General features: G+C 54.4%; 1 protein-coding gene across 1 annotated transcript; it reads left to right on the top strand.

Annotated features, from left to right (window-relative positions):
• Window positions 1–18: 18 nt before the first annotated feature.
• Window positions 19–25,513, top strand: Wfs1 (wolframin ER transmembrane glycoprotein). The gene is made up of 8 exons (XM_051200169.1): window positions 19–141; window positions 6,926–7,165; window positions 14,678–14,760; window positions 16,323–16,467; window positions 17,858–18,028; window positions 18,511–18,591; window positions 20,057–20,208; window positions 22,945–25,513. The coding sequence occupies exons 2-8, from the start codon at window positions 6,931–6,933 to the stop codon at window positions 24,748–24,750; spliced, it is 2,673 nt and encodes an 890-aa protein (XP_051056126.1). The 5' UTR covers window positions 19–141; window positions 6,926–6,930; the 3' UTR covers window positions 24,751–25,513.
• Window positions 25,514–25,551: the final 38 nt, after the last annotated feature.

The raw sequence follows: 25,551 nt of genomic DNA on the forward strand, positions 1-25,551 counted from the left end.
CCCGCCCAGGCCTCGCCCCCTTTCCGTGGCCGCGCTGGACGCAGGGCCGCGCGCTTTGCTTTGCTGGCTCTGCTGGAGGCTGCAATCTCCGCAGTTTCTGAACAGCTTGGCAGCAGGCTGACAGGCACAGCACTGTGGCCGGTGAGTACTTCAGGATCTTTGTACCGTGACTTGGCCCCGGGCGCTCAGCGGCAGGGAGGGTTCCGGAGCGCAGGGAGGCGCGGCTCTGCCGGCCTCAGTTTCCCCTGATGGGTTGCTAGAAGTTGCTAGAAGTTGGAGGCCTGGACTCTCGCTGCTCCGCGGAGCCCGAGGCACTTGCTGCCCCAACTGGATCGGGTGTGCCTTAGCGCGCGCCCCTCGTCCAGCCCTGGAATCCCGGGTATGCATGCAAATCTCCCCCGAGACTGCTCTGCGGATGGGACAGCGGGTCAAAGAGGCTATCCGCGTCCCAGAGCTGCCCCCTCATGCCCTACCTCCCCCGCCTGTCCGGCATGGCATAGGGCCTCATAGGACCTGACCTTTGGGGTGTTTGGGGGCTCAGCCCACCCGAGAACCGTGTGGCTGTTCCTCTTTCTTCGGGAGGCAGGACAACGGGAACCCTTGGGACCTGCTTGGAGTGACCCACCCTAGTATGAACCGCTGGCCGTGGCGTGCCCCGTGCACGCACTGCACCTTGGAGAACTTAAGTTCTGGTCAGATGACTTCTGGAAAATCTGACCCTGCCCTTTTGGGTGTGATTGGAGCTGCGTCCTTTCACCGCATTTGGATAGTTGATGCTATATGAGATTCCAATAAACCAGCGTTTGGGTTCCTTAGAACTATGTCCCTGTCACCCCCACCTTCCACCGCAAGCGGGCTCCTAGTCCCAGGGGTGGGACTTACAGTTTCCATTTGACACCAGAGGCTCAGTGGATTTGGGGCTTGGCCAGGACCATGCAGCTAATGGACAGAGCTCATGAACCTCTGCCCCCAACAACCAAGTGCAGCTTCCCTCACCTTGGACAATGACCCCTGGTGATTGGCTGGGACTTTCCCATCTCCAGAATCCATCACTCACTCAGAGCTGCGCCCTAGGCTCCCACTTGAAGCCCAGAGAAGTACAGGAGCAGCTGCCTTCTGGCTTTCCTACCTGTTGACTTCTCTCTCTAAGATGCCGACGACACAGGCACTTTTCACCTGACTAGGAATCTAGAGAGAAGTTCTTTTATGCTCCACTTCCTTCCTGACTGCTCTTTGAACCTCCTCAGGCACAGGCAACATCTGGTGGCGATAACCCTTCGCCCTCTTTCCCAGGTGGAAAAATGTGGAGAGCACCCAGTGCTGGCTTCCGCTGTGCCTTCAGAGAGGGTTTGGAGCTGGTCACACGGGAGACATAGCTCAGTCTTGGTCCCAGAAATGCCTACACTGTATGACAGACGCCAGACACATCCTTGTCGCTGCTGGTGACATTGGGTAGGGAGCACTGGCTCTATGAGGTACCCCCTCCTCCCACCTCTCCAACTTTAGGAGGGGGCTGAAGCCCTAGCCACAGGCCAAGGCATCCCGAGGCCCCATTTCTTAGTTCCCTTGCATCTCAACCCATTTACAGTCTCCCGTCTCTCCCATCTCCCCCAGGTCCCTTCTAGGTCCCTCACTCTGTCTGGATGGTCCTCATTCTCCTGCCTGGTCTTCCTGGCTCCAGACACCCTCAGTGCTTCTTACATTTTGGAGTCTATGGGAGCAGGCTCACTCCCAGTCTGGCATCCCTTCTGGCCCAGGCAGACTGATGCTTGTATCTATCCACCCCTCCCCCAGGGCATGTAATGCTGAAAAATCTACTTTTCTCTTCTGCTTGTCCCGAAGGCTCAGCCAGGCCTTTGTAATGTCCCTAATGTGTAATGTCCCATGGTTAAGTGAGAGCTCTCTGTCCATTTGTCACTGTGGCTTCTCCATCTCAGGCTGTCTAAGTAGATACCGCCTTCCCACCAAGACAGATGCTCGTAGATTAGCCCTGGAGCATCTTCTCCTGGGCAGGGAGGCTCAGTGCCTGACATAAGATCAGCCCCCAGTCCAGCCTGCTGACCCCCACACACAGTCAGCCCAGAGCAGGTGAGCTCGGTTTCCACCATTTCAGCCCATGCCCCTGCCAGTTCACTCCCTGTCTGTTCCTGTGAGCTTGTCACATTGGGAGAGCTGGACTGTTCCTTGGTTTGGACTTAATACTCTGGGCAAAAATAGGTACCTGGGAGCCATCAAGGGCTTTGTGACCTTGTCTTGAGGGTCAGCCCTGTGCCAGAGGGCTGGGTCAGGCCAGGCCAGAGTGGACAGCCTAGGCCAGGGACTTGGTCACTGGTGGATTTTACAATGATGCTTCATTTTACCTCCCCAGTGCTCCACATTCATTATTGAAAACTAAGGAAATGCATTTTTTAAGCTAAAGTAAAACCACCTATGTTCCTAACTCAGATAATATTACCTTGGGGTTTTGTCCTCATCCTAAACAGACCCACGGTGGTTACCAAATCTGTTTTAAACACTGCTTGACAGTATTACATCTTGTTTTCTGTCTTTGGCACTTTGTACACAAGATCATGGTTAATAGCTGTGCAGTGAGTATCACGTGGAGGCTGAGAGCTTTATCGATGGGCTCTCTGGACACCAAAGCATTGCTGCAGGGGATGCTTCTGTGTGCGAGCCCTGCAGGTGCCTCTCATGAGTACCATGTGCAAGTAGAAATGCTGGCCATCTTGGCTTCCCATAGGGTTGAGAGGGTGGCATCATCTCCTGCAGGGCAGAATGAAGTTGGCCTGGGAGGATTAGAACCTTCTGGATAGATGGCTCCATGTGGTCTTGTAGCCCCAGCCTCCATAGACCACAGTCAGGCAGCTTTCTCCAGGGTGGCTTCTCCGGGGATAGGTACTCCTCAGCACAGCTCCTTGACGTTGACATTTGTGTTTAGATGGGATAAAAATATGCCTTGGTGTTCACAGGGAAAGAATGCCGGCCACTCTGTGTTTTGGGATCTTACTCAATGATGGGTTCTAAGCCACTGCTCTGGCCTCTGTGGAGCTGGGGCCAGAGCTGGGTGACGAGGTTCTTGTTCTACAGCCAGGGACTTCCAGCCCTAGGGAGGGACTTGCCTAAGGTCATTCAGCCCTGTCAGTCCCAATGCCCTGAGGCCTGGCTGCCTCCGTTACAGCTTACATTCATTGAGCACTAGTGTATGCTCTGAGGCACAGCCCTGACTTCCGGGCACGGGCAGGTCTCCCCCCCCCCCCCAGGTCTGATGGTCTGATTCTTGTGTCTCTGTGACCAGTAAGTCCAGGAAATTGTTTTGAATTAACAAGCTCTTTGACCTAAACTATGCTTGGCCAGTGCCCCCAGAACCTGAAATGGATTTCTCTGTTTTGTTTGGTTGGTTGGTTTTAGTTTTTCAAGACAGATTTTATCTGTGTAACAGTCCTGGCTGTCCTGGAACTCACTTTTGTAGACCAGGCTGGCCCCGAACTCAGAGATCCACCTGCCTCTGCCTCCCAAGTGCTGGGATTAAAGGCGTGCACCAACACCACCCAGCCTTACCAGATTTCTTGCTTTAATAGTTCTGCTTTGACTGCAGTGTGCACATGCTAAGTTACCTAGGAGCATAGAGCCAGCCATAGCCTGTTTCCCTGACATTTTCTTTTATAAGGTGTTTTTCTCCTGAAGGAGAGATTTGCACGTGTGTGTGTGTGTGTGTGTGTGTGTGTGTGTGTGTGTGTGTGTACTCTTGAATGTACACATGTATGCATGTGAGAGGCCAGAGGTGAGCCTTAGTAGCTATTGTTCCTCAACCACTATCCACCTTGGTTTTTCAAAACAGTGTTTCTCACTGGCCTGGAGCTTGCCACCTAGGCTAGGCTGGCTGGCCGGCAAGCCCTGTGGATCATCCTCTCTCCCTCCACATCACTGGGATTACAGCATAAGGCTTTTTTTTTTTACATTGGAACTGGGGACTGGACTCAGAGCCCTATGCCTGTCAAGCCTTTTCCCAACTGAGCCATTCCCGAAGTCCCCATTTAGGGACTTTGTTTATTTTGTTCTGTTTCGTTTTTTAAATGCTTCGCCACTCCCAGGTGGCTTTCCTTTTTATCACATGCCTTTGCACCTGTTGTGGAAGGTGTAGGGAAACTGAGGTAGGGAGGTTAAGCAGCCTGTGGTTGTGAAGAGTCCTGTGGTCAGGAACATGTCATCTTTTCCATCACAGAGAGGCTGGACAGAAGTCCTGAGAGCAAGTGTTTAGGGCCTCAGCAGAGGTGTCTGGGAAACCCTGGCCAGTGTAGCTGGGGCCGCCACCGAAGGTTGTGGGCTTTTGTGCTGAGGAGGGCTGTGAGGGCTCCCAGAAGGAGGGCACACACACGCATGGAGGCAGCAGTTGCCTGGTACCATGGAATGGCAGCCAGCGTGTCAGCCAGGGGACCTGGGAGAAGGGTTGAGGGGCGTCTCTCAGCGACATGTTTGCTGGAGGAATCACAGGCGTGGGTCTGAACCCAGCCCCGGCACGTCAAGCTTTTAAAACACTTCCTCCCCTTTCCAGGCCTCAGGGTGATGGATGAGACTAAAGGCTGAACAGTTCCTTCACCAGTGACCTGGGATGGTGTGTTCCTGGGGGGCGGGGGGCCCACAGGAGGTGCACGGGAGGGCTGAGCAGAGTGTCTGTCTAATGGCAGGTGCTGTGCCTTGTGTCTGTGAGCAGGGAGGCCCTTTTACCTTTAGTGAAAGTGGCACCTTTGTTCTGTGGCCGGGGAGCCAGCTTGCAGGTGACTCTTCTTGAGTCAGGGGTGGTCTGATGACCTGAGTGATGGCTGTGAGGAGAGCCCAGCCCAGTTCGATGCACTGCTGGCTATGGCCACCCCTTGAGTCTGTGGGCTCCTGTGGGTGTGAGGCCTCTGTTGATTTGCATATCCTCGTGGGTCTGTATGTCTCTGAGGATGTGTAGTCCCCCAGTGGTCCGCATGTTCCCTTGGATCTGCATGCCCCGGTGAGGTTGCACACGTGGCTAGCCAACGAGGTTTGCAAGGCATTGCCATTCCCGGAAGCCTGCATTTGGGAGACAGCTCGGAGCCCTGCGTTGATTTCCAAGCAGATTCATGAGGCTTGGCCATGCTTTTGGTTTTAAATATCCCTGGGGAATGTTTTAAAGTAAGGGCTTAAAAAAACATAAATAAGAAAGTAAATTGAATTAAGGACTCTGCCCGGTGCAGGGAAATGTTAGATTGAAATCTGCTTTGCTCTTTGGACACAGCTCCCATCTATGGGACCCATCTGTAGTTGGGGGAGGGACAGGAGAAGAGTTTGAGACGAGCAGATAGGCCTGGGTCCATTCCTGGCTTTTCTAGAGGCACAGTGTGTAGAACCCCCATCGTGGAGCTACTCGGCCAAGCTCAGGGTTAGATGCTGACCTGGTTGGTCCCTTGCAACTTGGTCTTGGGTTCCCTGCCCTCGCAGTCACCTTGAGCGTGGAGCTGTGTCCTAGGTTCTGGATAAGGATGCTGATGCTTGGAAAGGCACGTGGCTGTTCAAGATCACAGGGCTGGTAGCCCAGGCCAAGAGATCAGGGCCCTTTTGAATCAGAATTCTATTTCCTCATGGCCAGACTCCCCAGATTATCTCCTTAAAAGTGATGAAGAGGACAGACATAACCTTGGCTTTGGGGAGGGTCATTTGGGAATCTGAGGAGTGGCCTCCACACTCCAGTGCGCAGGGGCCCAGCAGTTCTAGGGGTCTCTGTGCCCTCAAAGCCCTTCTAGGACAGGGATCCCCCAGTGCTTGCTGTTCTGTGGCCCCTGCTCATGGCTGCCTTAATTATGATAACCTGTTATTTTCCATGTTGCTAAGCAGCATGCAGGGCCCTTTTGCTGACCCATCAAGCCCTTTCAGCAGTGTTGCATACTGACTGCTCTCCAGGCTGTTCTAGATGTTACTTCTCACACCACAACTGGCTTTTTATGATGTGCATTAAAAGCTGGGCCGTGTGCTCCTGAGACTAGGACCTGCTCTCTCCAGGGTTCACCCTAACCTCAGACTCATCATGTATGTTTACTCTACCGAGGTGTTTGCTTCTTTTGAAAAGAGAGTTGCTTTTATGTTATGTGTATAAGAGGTTTGTGTGTATGTATACGGTGTGCATGCATGCAGGGTCAGGAGAGGGCATCGGATTTGCTGGAGCTTGAGTTATAGACAGTTGTGAGCTGCCATGTGGGTGCTGGGGATCGAACCTCAGGAAGAGCAGTCAGTACTCTTAAGCACTGAGCTGTCTCTCCAGCCCCGGTGTTCATTTCTTCAAGCTTCCATTAGAAGTCGGTGTGTTTACTGAAGTTTGTTGCCACTGGTTGTGGAATCTGAAGGCTGAAGCCAAGATGATCCAGGCTGGTCCTTCAGGGAACTCTAGGCTCTTCCTACCTCTCCATCTCCTGGGATGGCTGGCTATCAGTGCCTAGTGTTCGTCCTCTTGTGCATTTGTTACTGCAGCTTATGATCCATCTCCATGTGGCCCCTGTGCTGTGCCTGTCTCTAGGGGCTCCACCCGTTGAACTTAGGACCAGCTTAAGCCCAGGTGATCTCATTCGAACAGCTTCAGCTATTACGGCTGCAAAGACTCATTTTTCCAGATAAAGTCACTTTCACAGATGCTGAGCAACACTTGTAGGTCCCCATGCATCCCCCATGGCCAGGCCCTGTCTGTGTCTAGTATACCACATGCCCCACCTCTCTGAGTGTCATCAGCATCATCCTTATTTCTCAGATGAAGGCACAGAAGCCCAGGGTCATCTGGCTTGACCTGATGAGATGGAAACTCGAAGTCGCCCTGTGAGATTGCAGAGCTGGACGACTCACACCCAGTTCCTCATTTCACCATCAGGCAGGTTCAGGGGCCTTTGGTGTGTCTGACCCTCCTCTCTGTTTGCAGGCAAGATGGACTCAGGCACTCCACCTCCGAGCCCCTCTGGGCCACCTCCTCCGCCTGCACCACAGCCCCAGGCCCGGGCCCGGCTCAATGCCACTGCCTCCCTGGAGCAGGAAAAGGTTGAGGTGCCACATGCTCCCAGATCTCAGGCTGATCCCAGCGCTGGACCAAGTGCCAGGGAAGCAGCTACGCTTGAGACACGGGCCCCTCGGGGCAGCAACCAAGAAGGAGTACATAGAGCTGGTAAGGAGTCAGGGCCAGAACTACAGTCCTCAGAACATAGCAACCTGGGGAAAGCAAGGTGGACCCATGGCCCAGGTTCCTCAAGTTGGGGCCACTCTGCTGTACTGAGGTTGCAGCTTGCACATTGTGTGTGGACGTCAACTATATGGCCAGCCCTTCGGTCAGTACCTTTCTCCTTCCTTCTGGGCAGTAATCTCATTTGCGTGGACCCCATGGCTCAGAGGTGTTCAGAGTCATGCCTGCCGTTTCTGTGCTCCTACTTGGACCCCAGCTCTTGGAGTGGTTTGAGTGCTTAGTGATTTAGTTCTGTCTTACCTCTGCGTTGTCTCCTGTTCCTCCCTGCACCTTGAGGTCATTCTGCATCCTTCAGGTGGGCCCTTGTGGCCTCCAGCCTCCTTTTTGCCCACTGAGAACCTCCGGCCCCAAAGCGCTCTGCTCACCTCGCCCTTCAGGGTGCCACTTGCTCATGAGGTCTCCTAACCTCTGGCTCTTTCCAGCTTCAACCCATGGGAAGAACCACAAATTCTGTCGGGACCCGTGCGGTGCAAGCATACATGCATGCACACGCACACACACACACACGCACACACGCACACACACACACAGTTGTTCCTTTGTTACAGTTATAAGAATAAAAGGGGTGAGGGTCCCGAGTGAGTGGGGTCCCAAGGTAAAGGACCACGTGGGAGAGCGTAGCAGGTTCCATAGCAGGTGAGGGTGACCGAGGCGGGAGGGAATAACACGCCAGGCAGACAGAGCTTAAATGAGGAGTTTATTTAGAAAGGAGAGTGAGGGGGAAGAGAGACACTGAGACACCAGGAACAGAAGGGGGGGGGAGAAGAAGGGGGGAAGCTGGTGGCCAACCGAAAGCAGGAGAGAGAGAGCAAAAGAGCTGTTAAGTGGGCAGGGGTCTGACTTTTAAAGGGGTCCTTTTCACCTGCCTGCAGACTAGTACTCATGGAACCCTGCGCTGACTGAGTGCATTCTGCCAGGTGACAGGGGCGGGCCAGCGTAATGCCTGAATCCTTACCCACACTGTGGGAACAGGAGTTTCCAGAGAAATATCCTCCTCATCCTGTGTTGCAGTCTGGTGTCCTCTTCCCGGTTTCTTAATGAAAATTAAATAATACTAGTTTGGGGGAGTGTTTTACATTGACGTCATGGGCCGCTGCTGGGTGTCCTGAGACGAAGCGGGACAGTTATGGGCAGATTGGGAGGCTCTGTGCCTTGCAGGAGCTGGCCTGTGTGGTCACCCTGGGGCTTCTTCTCTTGGCCTGTCGTGATGCAGGAGGACAATGCTGTCTCTTGGTGGCAGCTGGCTAGCATTGCCTCCTGCTCTGGATCCTGTGTACTAGGCCCGTTCCCTCCAGTTGGTGGCATTTATGTGACGACTTTACAGTTCCAGTTGACACCGTGTTCCAGCGTCTACATCATCCACTGGGCCTTTGACTCCCAGGGTGGCTAGTCACGGAGTAGGGCTCTAGCTTTGGGTGAAGGTTTGTGTCAAATTACTTCTCTCCCCGGGCTATAAAGAGGGGGTGCCTGTGTGGCCTCTGCGGCTGCCATGCAGATGCTGAGACTATCCATCCCTTGCTATTCCCTGGCGGGGTTGGTGCAAGGCGAGGCTCCTTTTGGTCCCGGGGTGGTACGTGTAAGTGATGGGGTACCACCTCCAGTCCTGGTCAGTTTGTTCTGTAATAGGCTTTCTTGGGCCACTACCCCGTAAATCATGACGCAGAGACTTCTTATTAATTATGAAAGCCCGGTCTTGCGCTTACGTTTGTCCCACTAATCTGTTTCTCTTCATTTGCATTTTGCCTTGGGACTTTTTACCTTTCTTTCATCCTGTGTGTCCTACTTTCCTGCTTCTTCCGTGTCTAGGTGGTTGGTGCTGCCTGGCTGGCCCCAGGCGTCTCCCTCTCTTTCTCTCTAGCACCTAGTTTCCTCCTCCTCCTTATTCTCTCTGCCTGCCAGCCCTGCCTATCCCTCTATTGCTTAGCTATTGGCTGTCCAGCTTCTTATTAGATCAATTAGGTGAATCAGCAGTCAGGGTGATTCAGCAACGCATCTATACATAAACAAATGCAACCTAAACAAACGCTAACACATCTTTACATCGTTAAAGCAATGTTCCCCAACATTGTTCTGTCATCTTGTTGCAACAGTTGGCATTTTCTGTTTTGTCTGAGAAAGGCCGGCAGCCCTCAGTGACTGCTCCAATCCAGCAGTGTCCCCACGTAGCTCCTGCTCAGTCCCTAGATTAGTGATGCACGCCCCTGTGTCTACCCCTGTCTGCCAGCCTGTCCACAGATCAAGGCCTGGAGTTTCAGCTCCTGGATCAAGGGACCAGATCTTCCGGCTGCCTCCCTGCTGAAGGGGTTCCAGCCTGCTTGACTGGGCTAAGGCTCCTGGGCAGCTAACCCTGCCTGGCCAATGTCACCCTCAGCCCTGTCTTGCTTTCGGGCTCTTTATGAATCTTCTTAAAAGATCACTGTGTCACTCAGCTTTGCCTCCGAGGCAGACAAGGCCTGGCCCCAGATCCAAGCCCAGCGCCAAATGCCACCCACCCCTTCTCCCTGATATCATATGACTGTGGGGGCAGAGGCCGTGGCCGGAAAGCTGGGTTTCAACCTGGGTAACTAAGGCCCAGGCCACTGTTTGAGATACCACCAGGAAGCAGGTGTCAGCTGTGTGTGCTCTGCCCACGGTGGCACTGGGAAGAGCCAGCCAGGCAGGTCAGCAGTCTGGAGGCTCCAGTCCTTAAAGTCCAAGCTGTAACTCCCCTGTCCCTAGTCACTGATGTGAGACCACAGGCCCCACTCTGCTGGCAGGGGCAGTGGGCCTAGAGTTCCTGCCAGGGAGAGTTTAGCTAGTTAGCTAACGTGTCTGCAGGGATACTGAGCATCTGCTAAGACAGGGGACACGTGTCAGCAGTACAAGGCTTTACATCGTACCTCTTTCCGCCTCCCGACTGCATCGGTCCCTCCCCCCCCCCCCCCACTGCAAGCCTGGGGTCGGTCGGGCACTGTAGCCTGTCGCCATCTCCTTTCTCAGGTGAGAAAACAGATAAAGAAGCCGTGGACCCAGGGTCCCCAGCTGGGGTGGGAGACGAGGGAGTTAGGAGTAGTTTGTCTTTGTGTTTACCAGTGGGTCACCAGGGACTTGTTGGCCAAGGACAGAGATACACTATGTGCCTGGTGAATTGAGTCCATTGTGCTCAGGGAACCTTCGCCAAGCCAGTTATCTGTCCCCAGAGTAGAGCCTGCCAGGCTTTGGTGACAGGGTCCAAGGCTCATGACTGCCCTATAGGACCCTTCCCAAGCCTGTAATGAGCAGTGATAAATGAGTGATTGTACCCTTGGGGTGATCTCAGTGCCGAGGACTTTGGTTATAGGCCCTGAGGGAACCTAAAGTTGTCTACTCTTCAGGGCACCAGAAGTGTGCCTGGAGGGCTGCCTGGAGAAGGTACCATCTGAATTGCCTTTCAAAACCTGGGATGAGGACCAGAGCTGCCCTCTAGATTCCTTCTGGTCCATAGAGCCTTGCTGGAGCACTCACCACTCCTGGCAAGCCATCTGCCACTTGAGAAGGTGCTCCTGTGGTGCTCATGGCTGGACTGGGGTGCTCCTGAGACCAGACAGCAAAGGAGACCCGTGGCGTGGGCTAGCAGAGCACCACAGGAAGTCACGGACCTCTGGGGCAGCAGTGGGGCCCGCTGAACATCGAGATGGGTTCATTCTGAGTTTCGCCCTGGCAGTACTGCTCCGGTCATGTGCGCGTCATCTCCAGCTGCGCCCAGCCAGTCAGCAGGCCCCCGTAGCAGCGTAGCCCACAGTCAGCAGAGGAGCCCAGCACCTCTTCACAGGTGTCCCAAAGGGTCCTGTCACTCTCCTCAGCAGAAGCTCGGAGCCTGGTCCTAGTGGCCTAGGTGACACAGGGGACACAGAGGGCCAGGAGACTCCCCCTGGTCCACTGATGCTATCTGTAGCCCTTCTCATGTGCCTCCCGTGGGACAACTGAGTAGCCTTGCTGCTGGCTTGGGTTAAGCAACACTAGTCTGGGTCTGTCGGAGACTTAGGGGCCATCATGCTGCACAGGACCTCTGGCCTGGTGTGACAGGATGAAGGAAAGTAGGCTGTGTGGATCTGGAGCCCTGGCTCGTGTGGCACCTTGGGTCAGCCGTGGGCCTCTGCCTGGTCACAGCCCTTTCTCCTTACCCCTCTGGGCCTCACAGGGCTCCTGCTAGAACCATGGCTGTTTAGGTGTGAGAAGCAAAGTGGATGTGGGCGTGGGACCCTGCTGACCTTAGGTCACACGACTGAGCACCACTCTCAGAGTCACATTGTTGGTAGTTAAGGAGACAGCAAAACCTCTCTTCCTGCTGACCTGGCCCGTGTCCTTGAGTACACACTGTGACCCTGTGCTTACACTGCCCCGTCGTGAGGCCAGCTCTGATGGGTCTCTGAGTCTTCGGAAAGCTGGCAGCATGCCTCTGTTTGTTACTTTCAGCCTCTGGTTGCATGCCAAGCCTCTAACGTTAGCCTCTCCAGGAAGTCTCTCATCATGCCACCTGAGCTGACAACATGGCTGTCTTCACTGGCTCTCAGACTGAGCTGTGCCGGTGGCCCCTTGGCCTGATAACTGTCTGCTGGATGAGTGATGGAGGCCGCGTGCCTTAGCCTGCTCAGGCCACGAAAAGACAGTTGCCTACATTTGTGCCTTCCCCATGGTTCTGCTAGCCAGAAGGGTGGAGTCCCTACTGTCCCGCATGTGTTGAAGGACCTCTCTTCCCAGACTGATCCTGATTGCCCCCATGTGGGGGATGCTATCCGTTCTGACTGCCCTGTGTGGAGGAGTGAGTACCCCAGCCCTGGCTGTCTTACGTGGAAGACCCCATTGGCCCAGGGTGGCCCCAACTACCATGTTTATTGTGGAGCCCCTCAGCCAGGTAGCCTTGACTGTCCAGTGGACAAACCCTGGTACCCATGATCCTCTGCTTTGGCCCAAGTGCCTTTGCCATTCTTCCCACTCATCAACATAACCCCTCATGATGGTTGGACAGGATGGTTGGACCCAGCCCCAATGATGAGGAAGCGTGGTATGTTGGAGACAGGATGCTGTGTCGGATTTATTGGTTGTGTGTTTATAATTGGGTTCTTCTAAGAGTGTTTAACGCGCATTAGGAAGTTTAAGGACCTTTTGAGTGTAAGATGACCAGGTAGTATGGAAACAGGAAGTATTTACCGTGTGGAGGCTGCCTCTGGGAGTGCTTGGTGTACAGTCAGGGTTAGTGGGGAAAGATGCCAGAGGCTGTCTGGTGTGGCTGAGCATGGCCCTACAGGCTGCATCACAGTTGCCAGACAGAAGCTGGGCTGGTGTGCGGGGATGTGTGGCACAGAGGAACACTGCAGGCCTACTCACAGCTGCTACCCCTTGTAGGCCCAAGGTACGCATCCCTGTTTGTTCTGAGTTTGCTGAGCTGGGGCATGGCGACCAGTTAGACTCGGCACAGTGGAGCACACCAGGGCACTGCTGGGGGCTGGGGTGGATGAAGGAGCTGGTGCCAGCAGAGAGGACAGTGTACCCCGGGGGTTCTCCTCCCCCAGACGGCCAGCAGAACTGCCAAGTTTGCATGCTGTGCAGGGCTCTTCCGAGTGTGTGGGGTTTGTGGGAGAACACCAAAGAAGAGATGAGTCCCTGTCCATGGACTCACAGAGGTCAGGACCTTCCCAGAATTATGTGGCCTACCTATGACTGTAACTCATTATGTATGACTGTAACCGATTGGAGTTAGTTCAGGAACCTCTCAGTTGCAAAGGACAGAAACTCAGTGTGCACTGGCAGAAACAAGAATGGGAGACATGGCAAGGACCCCTCCCCCCTCCCCCTCCCTCCCCCTCCCCTCCCCTCCCTTCCCCTCCCCCTCCCTCCCCCTCCCCTCCCCTCCCTTCCCCTCCCCCTCCCTCCCCCTCCCCTCCCCCTCCCCTCCCCTCCCCTCCCCTCCCTTCCCCTCCCTTCCCCTCCCCTCCCCCTCCCTTCCTCCCCCCTCCCTCCCTGTCTCCTTTCCTTCCTTTCTTCCTTCCTTTTTATTTCTCTCTATCTCTCCCTCCCTCTTCGTCCCTTCCTCCCTCTCTTTCTCTGTTTCTTTCTTCCTGTGTATGTGAAGTGTGGTGTGTGTGTGTGTGTGTGTGTGTGTGTGTGTGTGTGTGTGTGCTGTGTATGTGAAGTGTGGTTGTGCACGTGCATGCCCAAGAGGCCAGAGGAAGAAGTTGGGTGCCCTCCTCTAGTGTTCTAATTCCCAAGAGATGGGATCTCTCATTGAATTAGAAGCTTCTTGTTTTGGCTAGATTGGCTGACTGGCCAGGCGGCTCCCTGGATCTGTCTTCCTCTGGTTTCCAATGCTGGGGTTGCTGGCATTCACAGTTCACAGCCATGATTAGCTTCTTCACGTGAGCATTAAGGATTTAAACTCAAGTTCTCATGCTTGTAGGGCAAGTACTCTGAACTTACCCTCTACTGTCTCCCCAGCCCCACACCTCTAGAGACTCTGGAGTAGTTTTGGCATCAGGTGAGGCTGGACCCGGGAATTTATATGCTGTCACTAGGAGGTACGCTGTCCCCTCCACTCTACTCTGCCTTCCTGTGTTGTCCTCTCAGGTAGGCTCTGCCCATAGGGTAACCCTCCAACCCTCCACGGAACTGATCTGGCATGAGAGGAAGGCTGTTCTTCCAGACCAACACAGACTCTGTCGGCTTGACTGTGTCAATCCCTGAGCCAGGCACTTGTTCAGGGATGGGAGGTGCCAGGTGGGCTTGCATGCATTTCCCTGCAGCCCTGGGTGAGGTTGCTGCTTGTTTCTTATTGGACAGAGCCCCATAAATGGAATCAGTGCCTTTATAATACAGGTTCCTGAGCTGTCCCACCCTTTCCAGACAGGGCAAGGTGCCGCATGATCTGTAAACCAGGCCCTCCTGAGATCTGCCTGCTGGCACCATGAACTTGGACTTCTTACCTCCCAGAACCCTAAACAGTGTACTCCAGTGTGTAAGTCCCCAGCTTACAGCATTTGTCACAGCAACCCTGGCAGTGAGGACACACACCCACCCTTAAGAAAAAAGGAATGCCCATCAACTGTGCCCTCCCAAGCCGCACCATCTGCTGAGCACTGCTCTGATTCTCACTCTAGGGCCTCTCGGACTGCAGCCCTGTGACCAGTGACTGGCTTGGAGCTGAGGGGTGACAGTGGGCCTGGGGTCCGCACCACACTCCCAGGCCTCACCCCCGATACAGAATGGGTTGTCGCTGTTCTGACTTGCTAGTAGCATCGAAAGGCGACCCACTGTCTCCCGATGCCTTCTCTGTCCCAGTCTCCTCCTCCTGACTCACAGCCTCCATGTTAAAGTGAGAGTCAGTGACAGAACTCCTGAGGCCTGGTCCCGCCAGCCCACCTGGTCCCACTGATGGTGGTAAGGTCTGGCCCTGTGACATTCTGCTTTCTCTTCATGTCCAAGGTCCTGTGAAGGCGGATGTGGAGATCCCCTTTGAAGAGGTCCTGGAGAAAGCCAAAGCTGGAGACCCCAAAGCACAGACAGAGGTGAGGACCAGAGTCCAGGGGGTCTTAGAATGTGAACCTAGACACACGGCTCATGGATTAGCGGTCTGGCCTTTTCTGCAGGGACGGGGAACTGGTATGGTTATGCAAACCTCCATATTGATTACGTTTTGGTGGATTTTGTTTGTCTGTGCCTCGGTACCTTCTTGGTGCACCCACTCCGGTCTTGGGCATGAGCTTCTCCAGGGCATCCTCCCTCCTTCCAGCTCACTTACCCTCTTCCAGCTGTCTGCAGCAGGCTTGTCCCCAAGGAGGGTCTATGTCAGCTGAAGGCCCACCATGCCCAGGGCATTGTGGGACAGAAGAGCCATGAGCGGAGGAGCTCAGGCAGGACAAGCTTGCTGGGTGTCAGAGAGCCAGGTGCACAGGGAAGAGTGAGGGACAGGAGGGCAGAGACCTGATGGCTAGGCCATCGTTTCTGTCTCAAGATGTCCTGGCAGGTAGGAATTAGCTGTCACACGTTTTGGCTGCAATGAAAGCCAAAGAAAGTTTTGTCCCCTCCTACCTGTCCTTCAGGACTATGCAGACAGCCACACTAGTCTGTGTTCCCTGTTATTTCCCATCCCGGGGTCTAGAACGCCCCACTCTGCCTCCGGCCTCTCCTCAGCCTGCTCTATTGGGGGGGGGGGGTCACTGTGTGACATAAGGGACTTAGAGTGATCTCTGACCACCTGACTTCTGGAGTTTCCCACCCTACAGCCCTCAAAGTAAGGAGGAAGTCTCCACGCAGGGACACAAGCAAAGTTTTCTGCTTGTATCTGAGCGGGCAGCTGGAGTGTGAAGTTGCCCCCAGCCTGTGCCCCGTTGCGAGTATCAACAGAGCTGGGCTGGATTGTGAAGTCCTCCCCAGCCTCCTGAACTGGGAGAGCATACCCAGCTCTTTCCTGGCCTGTCTGTGTTTTTGGCTTTACTTTGCCCATCTGTACAGTGGGAAGATTGGACTGGGTTAGTGAGCATTTTTGCATAGGGCCAGATAGAAAATATTTGGGGATCCACAATCTGTGTAAACTAATCAACATTCCCATGGAAAACAGAAAACCTGCCATGCCAACATGTAAGCAAACAGCCATGGTTGTGTTCCAGTAGATCTGTCAGGGCTGACAAGATGCTTGGCAAGAAAGGTGCTTGCAGCCAAGCCTGGTGACCAGAGTTCAAGTCCCAGAACCCACATGGTAGAAGGAGAGAATCGAATCCCACAAGTTGTCCTCTGACCTCCACATGTATATTGTGGTATATGTGCACACACACATACATATGCAATGAATGAAAAAAAAAAACAAATGTAATGTCTTTTATCTTAAAATTCTATTATAAAGATAAGTAGTAATCCAGCCTAGGACCAGGGCTTCTCTTGGCTGCCTCTCCAGCTTTAGCCATTCTAGCTTTCTGACCACAATGGGGTCCTGGCACCCAGTAGGCAGGAGCGAGGGAAGGAGCTAAGCACGGTGTAGAGCCCACATTCTGTCATTATAGAAGGTTCCACACCTGCCCGGTAGTGAGAAGAGTCCCAGAAGCTGGAGTGTGATGGATGTCTCTCCTCTCAGGTGGGCAAACACTACCTGCGACTTGCCAACGACGCAGATGAAGAACTCAACAGCTGCTCAGCCGTGGCCTGGCTAATCTTGGCAGCCAAGCAGGGCCGGCGGGAGGCTGTGAAGCTGCTGAGGCGGTGCCTGGCTGACAGGAAAGGTGAGGTTGTGTGGATCCCTCAGCCGCAGCCCACAGGGTATGCAGTTTGCAGTGCTGGCCACGCTGTAGGGAAGGGAGAGGATTTTTTTGGGGTCTTTTTTGGCCACCTCCTCACCCTGAGAGACTTTTGAAATCTGGGTCCTTCACATGCCAAGCCAGTTTTTTGTCCTTTGTCCTGTGCTTGGTGTCTGCAGATAGTAATTAATTGGGTTCTAGTCCAAATTGGGAAGTAAATCCTAGAGTCAGAAGAAGGCAGTTGTCCCAAGCGCCCTGGAGTATGAGTGTCCTGTAGGTTCCAAGCCTGAGAAAGATAACACAGGTTCTTCACCGAGTTTTTGTTGTGGTTGTGTATTTTGATGTTGATTTTTAATCGTAAATTTTTATGCTTGCTGTATAAAACTCGCAATATATAGAAGCCACAAGGACAAACCAAAGGACAAAGCCCAGGGAGACACGCTGTATCTTTTCTTCTGATATATATCAGTGTTTTCAAAGTTACGTGTAACATACGGAATCTCTTCTCTTTGACAACTAGACTGGTCATTTGGGGGAGAGACAAAGCAAGAATGGGTGGTTCCCCATTAAATTCTGTCAGCCAGCCAGGATGTCTCAGTTCATCTGCCTAGGCCACAGGAGTCAGAGTAACCTAGAGCTGGCCAGGTTAGTGCAGAGCAACCCACATGGCTGTGGTCTGGGGCCATTGGTCCTCAGGGCTGCCTAGGGGCAGGCGCAGGCGCACAGCCCTGGAGGGTGGGAAGGAGGCAGCACAGGCTCACCTGCTCTACCCTGCCCTGCCCTGCATTCCTTCCCCAAGATTCCTGGGCAGATAAAAAGTTCAGTCCTCCTGAGAGAGTGGTGATGTCACTTTAGCACTGCTGGCCCTGTCTCTGCTCACCTCATCCCCCCCACTGCTCCCCCCCCCAGGGGCCCATCTGGCATTCTTTCTTTGTTCTTTGTGGAAGAATCCATGTTCCCAGATGTCCTGGGTAGAGTCCCGGCCCAAGAAAACACTGTGGCCACAGATATGTCCCCCGCTTGTAATTGCAGCAAGTGTGACCCAGATTCTAGGTGGCTTTGTTCCTCTTCGGACCTGGGCCCGCAGCACCTTGCTTTGTACCTTGTCCCTGTTGTAGGACCTACTGATGAGGGTCCCCTGGGGACGAGGTGTGGGAGGGGACAAGCCAGGAAGGGCTGGCAGCCCTGTGCTCCAATGGGCCTGACCTCCACCCTGGAGCCTGGGTGCTGTCAGGCTTAGGCTCAGATCCACTTTGGGGACAGGGATCCACTCTACCCTGAGTCAGAGAAGCCAGTCAGATCCCTTGTGGCCCTATGCAAGTGTCCCTGGGGGCTGCTGTGGGGCATGGCTTTGCCTAACGCTTCTGTCTGTCAGGCATCACTTCTGAGAACGAGGCCGAGGTGAAGCAGCTGTCCTCTGAGACTGACCTGGAGAGGGCCGTGCGCAAGGCTGCCCTGGTCATGTACTGGAAACTCAACCCCAAGAAGAAAAAGCAGGTGGCTGTGTCCGAGCTGCTGGAAAATGTCGGGCAGGTCAATGAGCAAGGTAGGCCAGCCACATCACCAACAACCGGCCTCCGGTTGGCTTCCCTGCGCACGCGTATGGGGTCCCATGGTTAGGCGGTGACTGGCATGTTGGCAAACACTGTAAATACCATTTATTGTTCATTTATTGATCGGAGTGTATCCCAGGCTGCTTCTGGTTCAAGGACCAGAGATGCAGGGAGTGAGTAACAGAAGCCTGGCGCTCATCCCTTGAGAGCTGACTAGTTGGCTGAAGATGGCCAAGAGCAGGCAGTGCCAGCCAAAGAGAAAGGGTGGGCGGGGTTTTCATCACTGAGTAGAAACAGCCCTGAGCATGCTGGTCCTCCTCATGGGAAGATTTTGACACGGTCGGTCCTTGCATATGATGGGACCCCAAACCCTGTGATCCCTGAGCACTGTGACAGCCCAGGATCCTGAGGACATGCGCCTGGTGAGCTATGACAACTCGGCAGCTCCAGCTTCCAATCCTCTCTGGTTCTACAGATGGAGGGGCGCAGCCAGGCCCAGTCCCCAAGTCCCTGCAGAAGCAGAGGCGCATGCTGGAGCGCCTAGTCAGCAGTGAATGTGAGTATGACCACCCACCCTGCCCTCCACTGTCTGCCTCCCTACACCACCCAGCACAGCATCCACTCCTTCCTGTGCATCCTAGCCAGTGTCGCCTTCCAGGGTCTCTGGCTTAAATGGGCTTTCATTCAGTCCCTTGGAGTGGCCGTGTTTTGTCCCTGGGGCCTGAGCCTTGTTCACTGGGAGCTCAGACTACAGTGGAGAACAGACCTGAGGTGTGATAGTCCTCACCAGGTAAAGGCCAGAGTCAGGGCTCGTGCCTGAGTGAGCAGAAAGTTCAGTGAGGGAGATGGCTCTATAAACAGGAAGGATGGGGGACTGGGGAGTGAGTGTGTGTGTATGGGGGTGTCCCAGTGTGGGCACTTGCGTTGAGGCAGAAGTAGAGTGTTACAGCATCCATGTGGGATGGGAGACAGGCTGGGGTACACAGAGCTGGAGATGCTTTTGGAATGTCTGGGGTCAGAGAATTAGAAGACACCAGACCATCACTCTGTGTGTGGTGAAGGGTAAGGGGTGAAATCTGTAGTTTAAGGGCCCCAGGCTCCCATCCTGGAGAAGATGGACATGTGGGGGAGGGCTTAGGGCTTCTCATCACTGATAGGAGAGTTGAGCCAGGAGCTTCCTTGTGAGGCCCAGTGGGTGGGACAGGGGTTCACAGTTGTGTCTCGTCATATTAACTCACGAATGCAGCCTCACCAGCTAGCCCGGTAGAAACTTCCAACATGGCCATGGCTCTTGGTGACCCTGCCAGTGTGTACCATTTGTCTTCCCGGGAGGTTGGGAGCCCAGCCTTTGACTCATGCTGCATTTCTTTTACCTGTCCCCAGTGTTTCCCAGAGCTGAGAAAAGCGTCCAGCGCACAGCAGGCTCTTGGCAGACACAGATGGGTTAGAGAGGTTTGCAGACACCCAGTGGGTCCTCGGGGGACCCTGGTGGCGGTGGGGGCAAAAGGCAGACTTAAGTTGGCCCTCTATAAATCCCATGAGATGAGAGCTTGGGAGACACGTGGTAGGCCTTGTTGGATGGAGGAGTTGCTGGGTGGGGTGTGTAGTTGGCCTTTTGGGGGTCATGATGGATGGGGGTCATAGTTGCGGGCCCACAGATCCTGTTGTATGGAGGGCTGGGTGGTGGCTAGCCTCAGGGCAGCTAGTCCTCAGCACCTTGAGGCCCTGCAAGGTGGAGAGAGAGGACGTCAGAGGGTTCCAGGGGTGCAGGCTGACTGACGGTCTAGCGATAGGACTTGGCTTGGGGGTTCAGGTGGACTTCAGGCAGTAAGGACTAGGAAATAACATGTCACCCAGGTCAGAGACAGAGGTAGGGGAATAACAGATGGTAGACCCACCACCTTCTTTTCCGTGTCTTTGCTCGAGGAATGGTCCTGCGCCTGCACCCAGCTGGGCCCCATCCTGTGTCACCCGTGGGCTTGCAGTTTGGAGAACCTGCTATCTTTTTCCCCTTGCCTCAGCCAAGAACTATATTGCTCTGGACGACTTCGTGGAGCTCACCAAGAAGTATGCCAAGGGCATCATCCCCACCAACCTGTTCCTGCAGGATGAGGATGAAGATGAGGATGAGCTGGCGGGGAAGAGCCCCGAGGACCTGCCACTGCGTCAGAAGGTAAGTGCGGTCCCTGCCTGGCAAACGGCTCCTCTCTGCGGGTCAGAAGGCCCTTGACTTCATAGACACACCTGAGTCTGGGTCATCTGAGGTTGCTGTGTGAGGAGGTGTCCTCAGGAGGGGCCCCAGAAAGCACAGGCAGGGCCATGCAGGTGTGCTGGGGTCATCTTCACAGGGTGCTTGTGACCCTCCATAGCCCGCATGTCCGTGCAGCCGCATGTGTGGCCAGCAGGCAGAGGCATTGGGGTTGAACTTACGTTAGACTCGCCGTGTAGCAGTGTTGTCTGTAGCCTGGGACAGAGGCCACTTTCTAGGTGCTAGGGTCCCTGGGCCAGCTGAGCCATGGGCCTGACCACTGAGCCTACCATACAGACGCACTAAGAACGAGCTGGGAGGGCAGACACCCTGGAGGGAGACAACAAGAATAGGAGGGACACAGGCGTGTACCCTGCTTTGACAAGTGTCCACATCGTTGTTGGGACTCAGTGCGAACGTAGGGTATGACCATCGTAGAGTTACCCCAAGTCATCTTATGAAGCTGGGTCAGATGTTTCCGTGTCTCAGTGTGCAGGAGTATGAGCATCACTGGGTATCTGTCAGTTTGACCCAGGTAAGTGCTTAAGTGCAGTGTGGCCACAATGCCAAGACCCACACAAGGACCTCTCACCCGAGGAACTGTTATGTGGCGAATAGCTGTGCATGCCGAGGTTCCACTGTTTATGACTAAGACGAGATGAACCGTAAGGGCAAAATAGGGGCAGTAACATGAGATGGCTTAGCTGGGTGAGCTGACATGAAGTGGCCGGAAAGGGAGCTGGAGTGTAGAGCAGGCCACCACAGGGACAGGGAGGCAGGAATAAGATAGAAAGGGAGAGCAGTTGGCCACACTCTGGAGGGATGAGATGCATGTGTGAGCTGTGCCCTCAGGTTGCTGACGGGGAAAGCCTCACTCTTGCCACTGAGAACAGGTAGTGGTCACGGAGGAGCAGAAAGGACTGTTACTTGGAAAGTTCTGAGCATCTGGGTAGCACACAGGCTTGTGGTTGGGAGGGAGGGCCATCCAGGGCTGGGCTGAGCATGCTCACAGACAGGATACCACGAGAGGAGGAAGCCAGGGTCCATATGGGGGGGGAGCCCCCCCCATAACACGCTCTTGCTAGTGAGGTCAAGGTGTAGGGATGAATTGGAGAAGACCCTCGGGCCAGACCTTCCCAGCTTGCTCTGCGATGCCTCCTTCAGCAGCGCCCTGCTCTGCCCTGCTCTGAGTGTACATCCTGTCACTTCACAGGGATGTGACAAGTCTGAACCGCGGGAGGTCAAGGAGTCCTTTTAAGGAGAGAGATTTAAAGTGTGTGCCGATAAGCAAGGCCCCGTGCTGCTGTGTTTGGAACCATCGTGGTCTTTTGTCTCATTACCAGTCTTGTGCAGAAAAAAAAAAAAAAAGACAGTGAGCCCTCACAGGAGTCTCCAGACTCAGGCTGCTCAGCCCTCAGTGTCTTGCCTTGCAGGAGACCAATGCAAACCGATGACTCCCACAAAGAATGTTCCAGATGCCAAGCAGCTTTCCTCAAGACTGAGGGTGCAGCAGGGTGGCTTCTTAAAAAGCAAACTTAATGTTTTAAAATCCTAATATGTTTTACATTAACTTATGGGAAATCTGACAGGGACATGTTCTCTCGGGTTTCAGCAGAAGCTGACTTCGCTGCACTTGCCTCAGGCATGCTGGTTAAAGGCCGCCATGTTGTGTGCCGGCATGGATTGCATTGCTCTGCTCTTGGTTTCCAGTGTCAGTGGGAGGGCTGGGTACTGAGTTCTTCAAACCTCACCACCCTTCCTCATGTCGCCATCTCTACGTGGTGTGTAGTGTAGCCTGGAGAAGTAATGGTTACTGTCCTACGACAGTTGAGGGAACTGAGGCTCAGGGAGTTGACATCCATACCCGGGAGAGGGACACAATCTCTGATGGGCAGCTCAGGGCTGTTGTACCTTGAAGCAGGGGGCCCGAGGGAAGAGGGAGAGCTAGGGGCCCATGTGCTTTCCCCTAGGTAGGGTAGCCATGTGCAAATCCCTACTCACCCTAGCAGAAGGTGGGTGTCTTAGTTACTGTGTCTGTTGCTGTGAAGAGGCACCATAACCAAGATAACTTATGACAGAAAGCATTTAACTGCTAACAGTTTCAGAGGCTTCGCCCATTCCTAGTATGGCAGGAAGCATGGCATCAGACAGGCAGGCTTGGCACCGGAGCAGTCAGTGGCTGACCACTTATGTCCTGATCTACAAGTGGCGGCAGACAAAGAGCAAGACCAGGCCTGGTGTGGGCTTTTGAAACCTTAAAGCCTACACCCAGTGGCGTACCTCCTTCCACAAGGCCACGCCTTCTCCAACAGTGCCACACCTCCTAATCCGCCCTAAACAGTTCACCAATTGCGAACTAAACATTCAAGTGTGTGAGCCTATGGGGGCCGTCCTCATTCAGAACAGCTCAGGCAGTGGGAATCTTAGCATGGAGGCATAGGGCTAAGAAGGCAGGCCCCAAGGGACTGTGGAGCACGGGGAGCACTTCAGTGGGGGGGGGGGTGCTCCTGGCGGATGACCCTATTAGGACAAGGCCCAAGTGGGAAAGCGCGCTGTCAGTCATTCACCTTGTGCAGAATTGGGGAACTACAGGGAATCCATGTTGGATGGCGAGGAGCTCGTGTCCCGCTTAGTTCTCACTGCCTGTCCCCTGCCTGCCAGGTGGTGAAGTACCCTCTACATGCCATCATGGAGATCAAGGAGTACCTGATTGACTTGGCCTCCAAGGCAGGCATGCACTGGCTGTCCACCATCGTGCCCACCCATCACATCAATGCGCTCATCTTCTTCTTCATCATCAGCAACCTAACCATCGACTTCTTCGCCTTCTTCATCCCCCTGGTGGTTTTCTACTTGTCCTTTGTGTCCATGGTCATCTGTACCCTGAAGGTGTTCCAGGACAGCAAAGCCTGGGAGAACTTCCGCACTCTCACTGACCTGCTACTGCGCTTTGAGCCCAACCTCGACGTGGAACAGGCTGAAGTCAACTTTGGCTGGAACCACCTGGAACCCTATGCCCACTTCTTGCTGTCAGTCATCTTCGTCATCTTCTCCTTACCCCTGGCCAGCAAGGACTGCATCCCCTGCTCAGAGTTGGCCGTCATCTCTACCTTCTTCACAGTGACCAGCTACATGAGCCTGAGCAGCTCTGCCGAGCCCTATACCAGGCGGGCTCTGGTCACCGAGGTGGCTGCTGGGTTGCTGTCCCTTCTGCCCACTATGCCTGTGGACTGGCGCTTCCTGAAAGTGCTTGGCCAGACGTTCTTTACCGTACCCATTGGCCACTTCATCATCCTTAATGTCAGCCTCCCCTGCCTGCTCTACCTCTACCTCTTCTATCTCTTCTTCCGAATGGCCCAGCTGAGGAACTTCAAGGGCACCTACTGCTACCTGGTACCCTACCTGGTGTGCTTCATGTGGTGTGAGCTGTCCGTGGTCATCCTGCTCCAGTCAACCGGCCTGGGCCTGGTCCGCGCCTCTATTGGCTACTTCCTCTTCCTCTTTGCCCTCCCCATCCTAGTGGCAGGCCTCGCCCTTATGGGCATGGTGCATTTTGCCCGATGGTTCCTGTCACTAGACCTCACCAAGATCATTGTCACCACGGTGATCTGTAGCGTGCCCCTGCTTATCCGCTGGTGGACCAAGGCCAACTTTTCGGTGGTGGGGATGGTCAAGTCCCTGACTCGGAGTTCCATGGTCAAGCTCATTCTGGTGTGGCTCACAGCCATCCTGCTCTTTTGCTGGTTCTACGTGTACCGGTCAGAAGGCATGAAGGTCTACAACTCCACGCTTACCTGGCAGCAGTATGGCTTCCTGTGCGGGCCACGTGCCTGGAAGGAGACAAACATGGCACGGACCCAGATTCTGTGCAGCCACCTGGAGGGTCACAGGGTCACATGGACAGGCCGCTTCAAGTACGTCCGCGTGACCGAGATCGACAACAGTGCTGAGTCGGCCATCAACATGCTCCCGTTTTTCCTGGGTGACTGGATGCGCTGCCTGTACGGCGAGGCCTACCCGTCCTGCAGCTCTGGCAACACATCCACAGCCGAGGAGGAACTGTGCCGCCTCAAGCAGCTAGCCAAGCACCCCTGCCACATCAAGAAGTTTGACCGCTACAAGTTTGAGATCACCGTAGGCATGCCATTTGGGACCAACGGCAACCGCGGCCACGAAGAAGATGACATCACCAAGGACATCGTTCTACGGGCCAGCAGCGAGTTCAAGGATGTGCTGCTGAACCTGCGCCAGGGTAGCCTCATTGAATTCAGCACCATCCTCGAGGGCCGCCTGGGAAGCAAGTGGCCCGTCTTCGAGCTCAAGGCCATCAGTTGCCTCAACTGCATGGCACAGCTGTCCCCAGCCCGGAGGCACGTAAAGATTGAGCAGGACTGGCGGAGCACGGTGCACGGTGCCCTCAAGTTTGCCTTCGACTTCTTCTTCTTCCCATTCCTGTCCGCCGCCTGAGGAATGTCCACGGCTGGGGGAGGGGGGCTTCAGTGCATGTTGCTGTGAGGTCCTCCCCGTGTGGCCGCCCAGCCAGCTGGAGTAGCGCTGTGTGAGCATGTGTGTGTGTGTGTCTACTCTGCTCTTGTGGGTAGATCCCATGTGCAGGGACCTTGTGCTCACCTGTAGACTGCAGAGCCTTCTGGAGGGTGGCTGTCTTTAGCACTGTTCACTTTGAATGCCAAGTGTCAAGAAATTGCATGCTATCTTCACTCACAATCCTGCCCTTTCCCTGCAAAGGTGGAGCCCTGGGCCTGGCCCCAAAGCCTCTCCATCCCCGAAGAGCATTTTACAGATAGGAGCCTCCCTAGCAGCTCTTCATGCCCTTCCTTTTGTGTGTGTGTGTGTGTGTTGGATTTGTTTTTCAAAGAACCAAATATGTGTCTATGTAGACTTCATGGTAGTTTTCTTATTTATTTGGTTGCTGCTAATCCTTGACAGTGGCTTTCCCCAGTGGTCATGTCCTGCCTGGCTTCCTGCCTTGGGATAGCATGTCCAAACTGGGCTCTGAACACTACAGTCTGCCTTAGAGCTCTCCCATCTCTGGCAGTGGGGGGGCGGGGCGGTAGGGAGTTTGTGGGGACACCTCTTCTGCATCTCCCAGGACCTGGGAAACAGTGCAAGAGGGTCCCTTTCAGTACACAGGTAAGCTGGGCCACGGACAGTGTGGCAGAGCCAAAAGCGAGGTCCTAAGGCAGCCGAAATAAAAAGCTTTGAAACCACACCCCTTCCTCCTGGTTTGCTTACAAGTTTTATCTGGTG

The sequence above is a fragment of the Phodopus roborovskii genome, unplaced genomic scaffold, assembly GCF_943737965.1.
Source record: "Phodopus roborovskii unplaced genomic scaffold, PHOROB, whole genome shotgun sequence".
Taxonomy (NCBI): Eukaryota; Metazoa; Chordata; class Mammalia; order Rodentia; family Cricetidae; genus Phodopus; species Phodopus roborovskii.

Excerpts from the sequence above, each read along its gene's own strand:
- Wfs1 (XM_051200169.1), top strand. The coding sequence starts at position 6,931 with ATGGACTCAGGCACTCCACCTCCGAGCCCCTCTGGGCCACCTCCTCCG. Across the intron at positions 7,166-14,677 it reads AGAAGGAGTACATAGAGCTG|GTCCTGTGAAGGCGGATGTG; the intron begins GTAAGGAGTCAG and ends TTCATGTCCAAG. Across the intron at positions 16,468-17,857 it reads GTGCCTGGCTGACAGGAAAG|GCATCACTTCTGAGAACGAG; the intron begins GTGAGGTTGTGT and ends TCTGTCTGTCAG.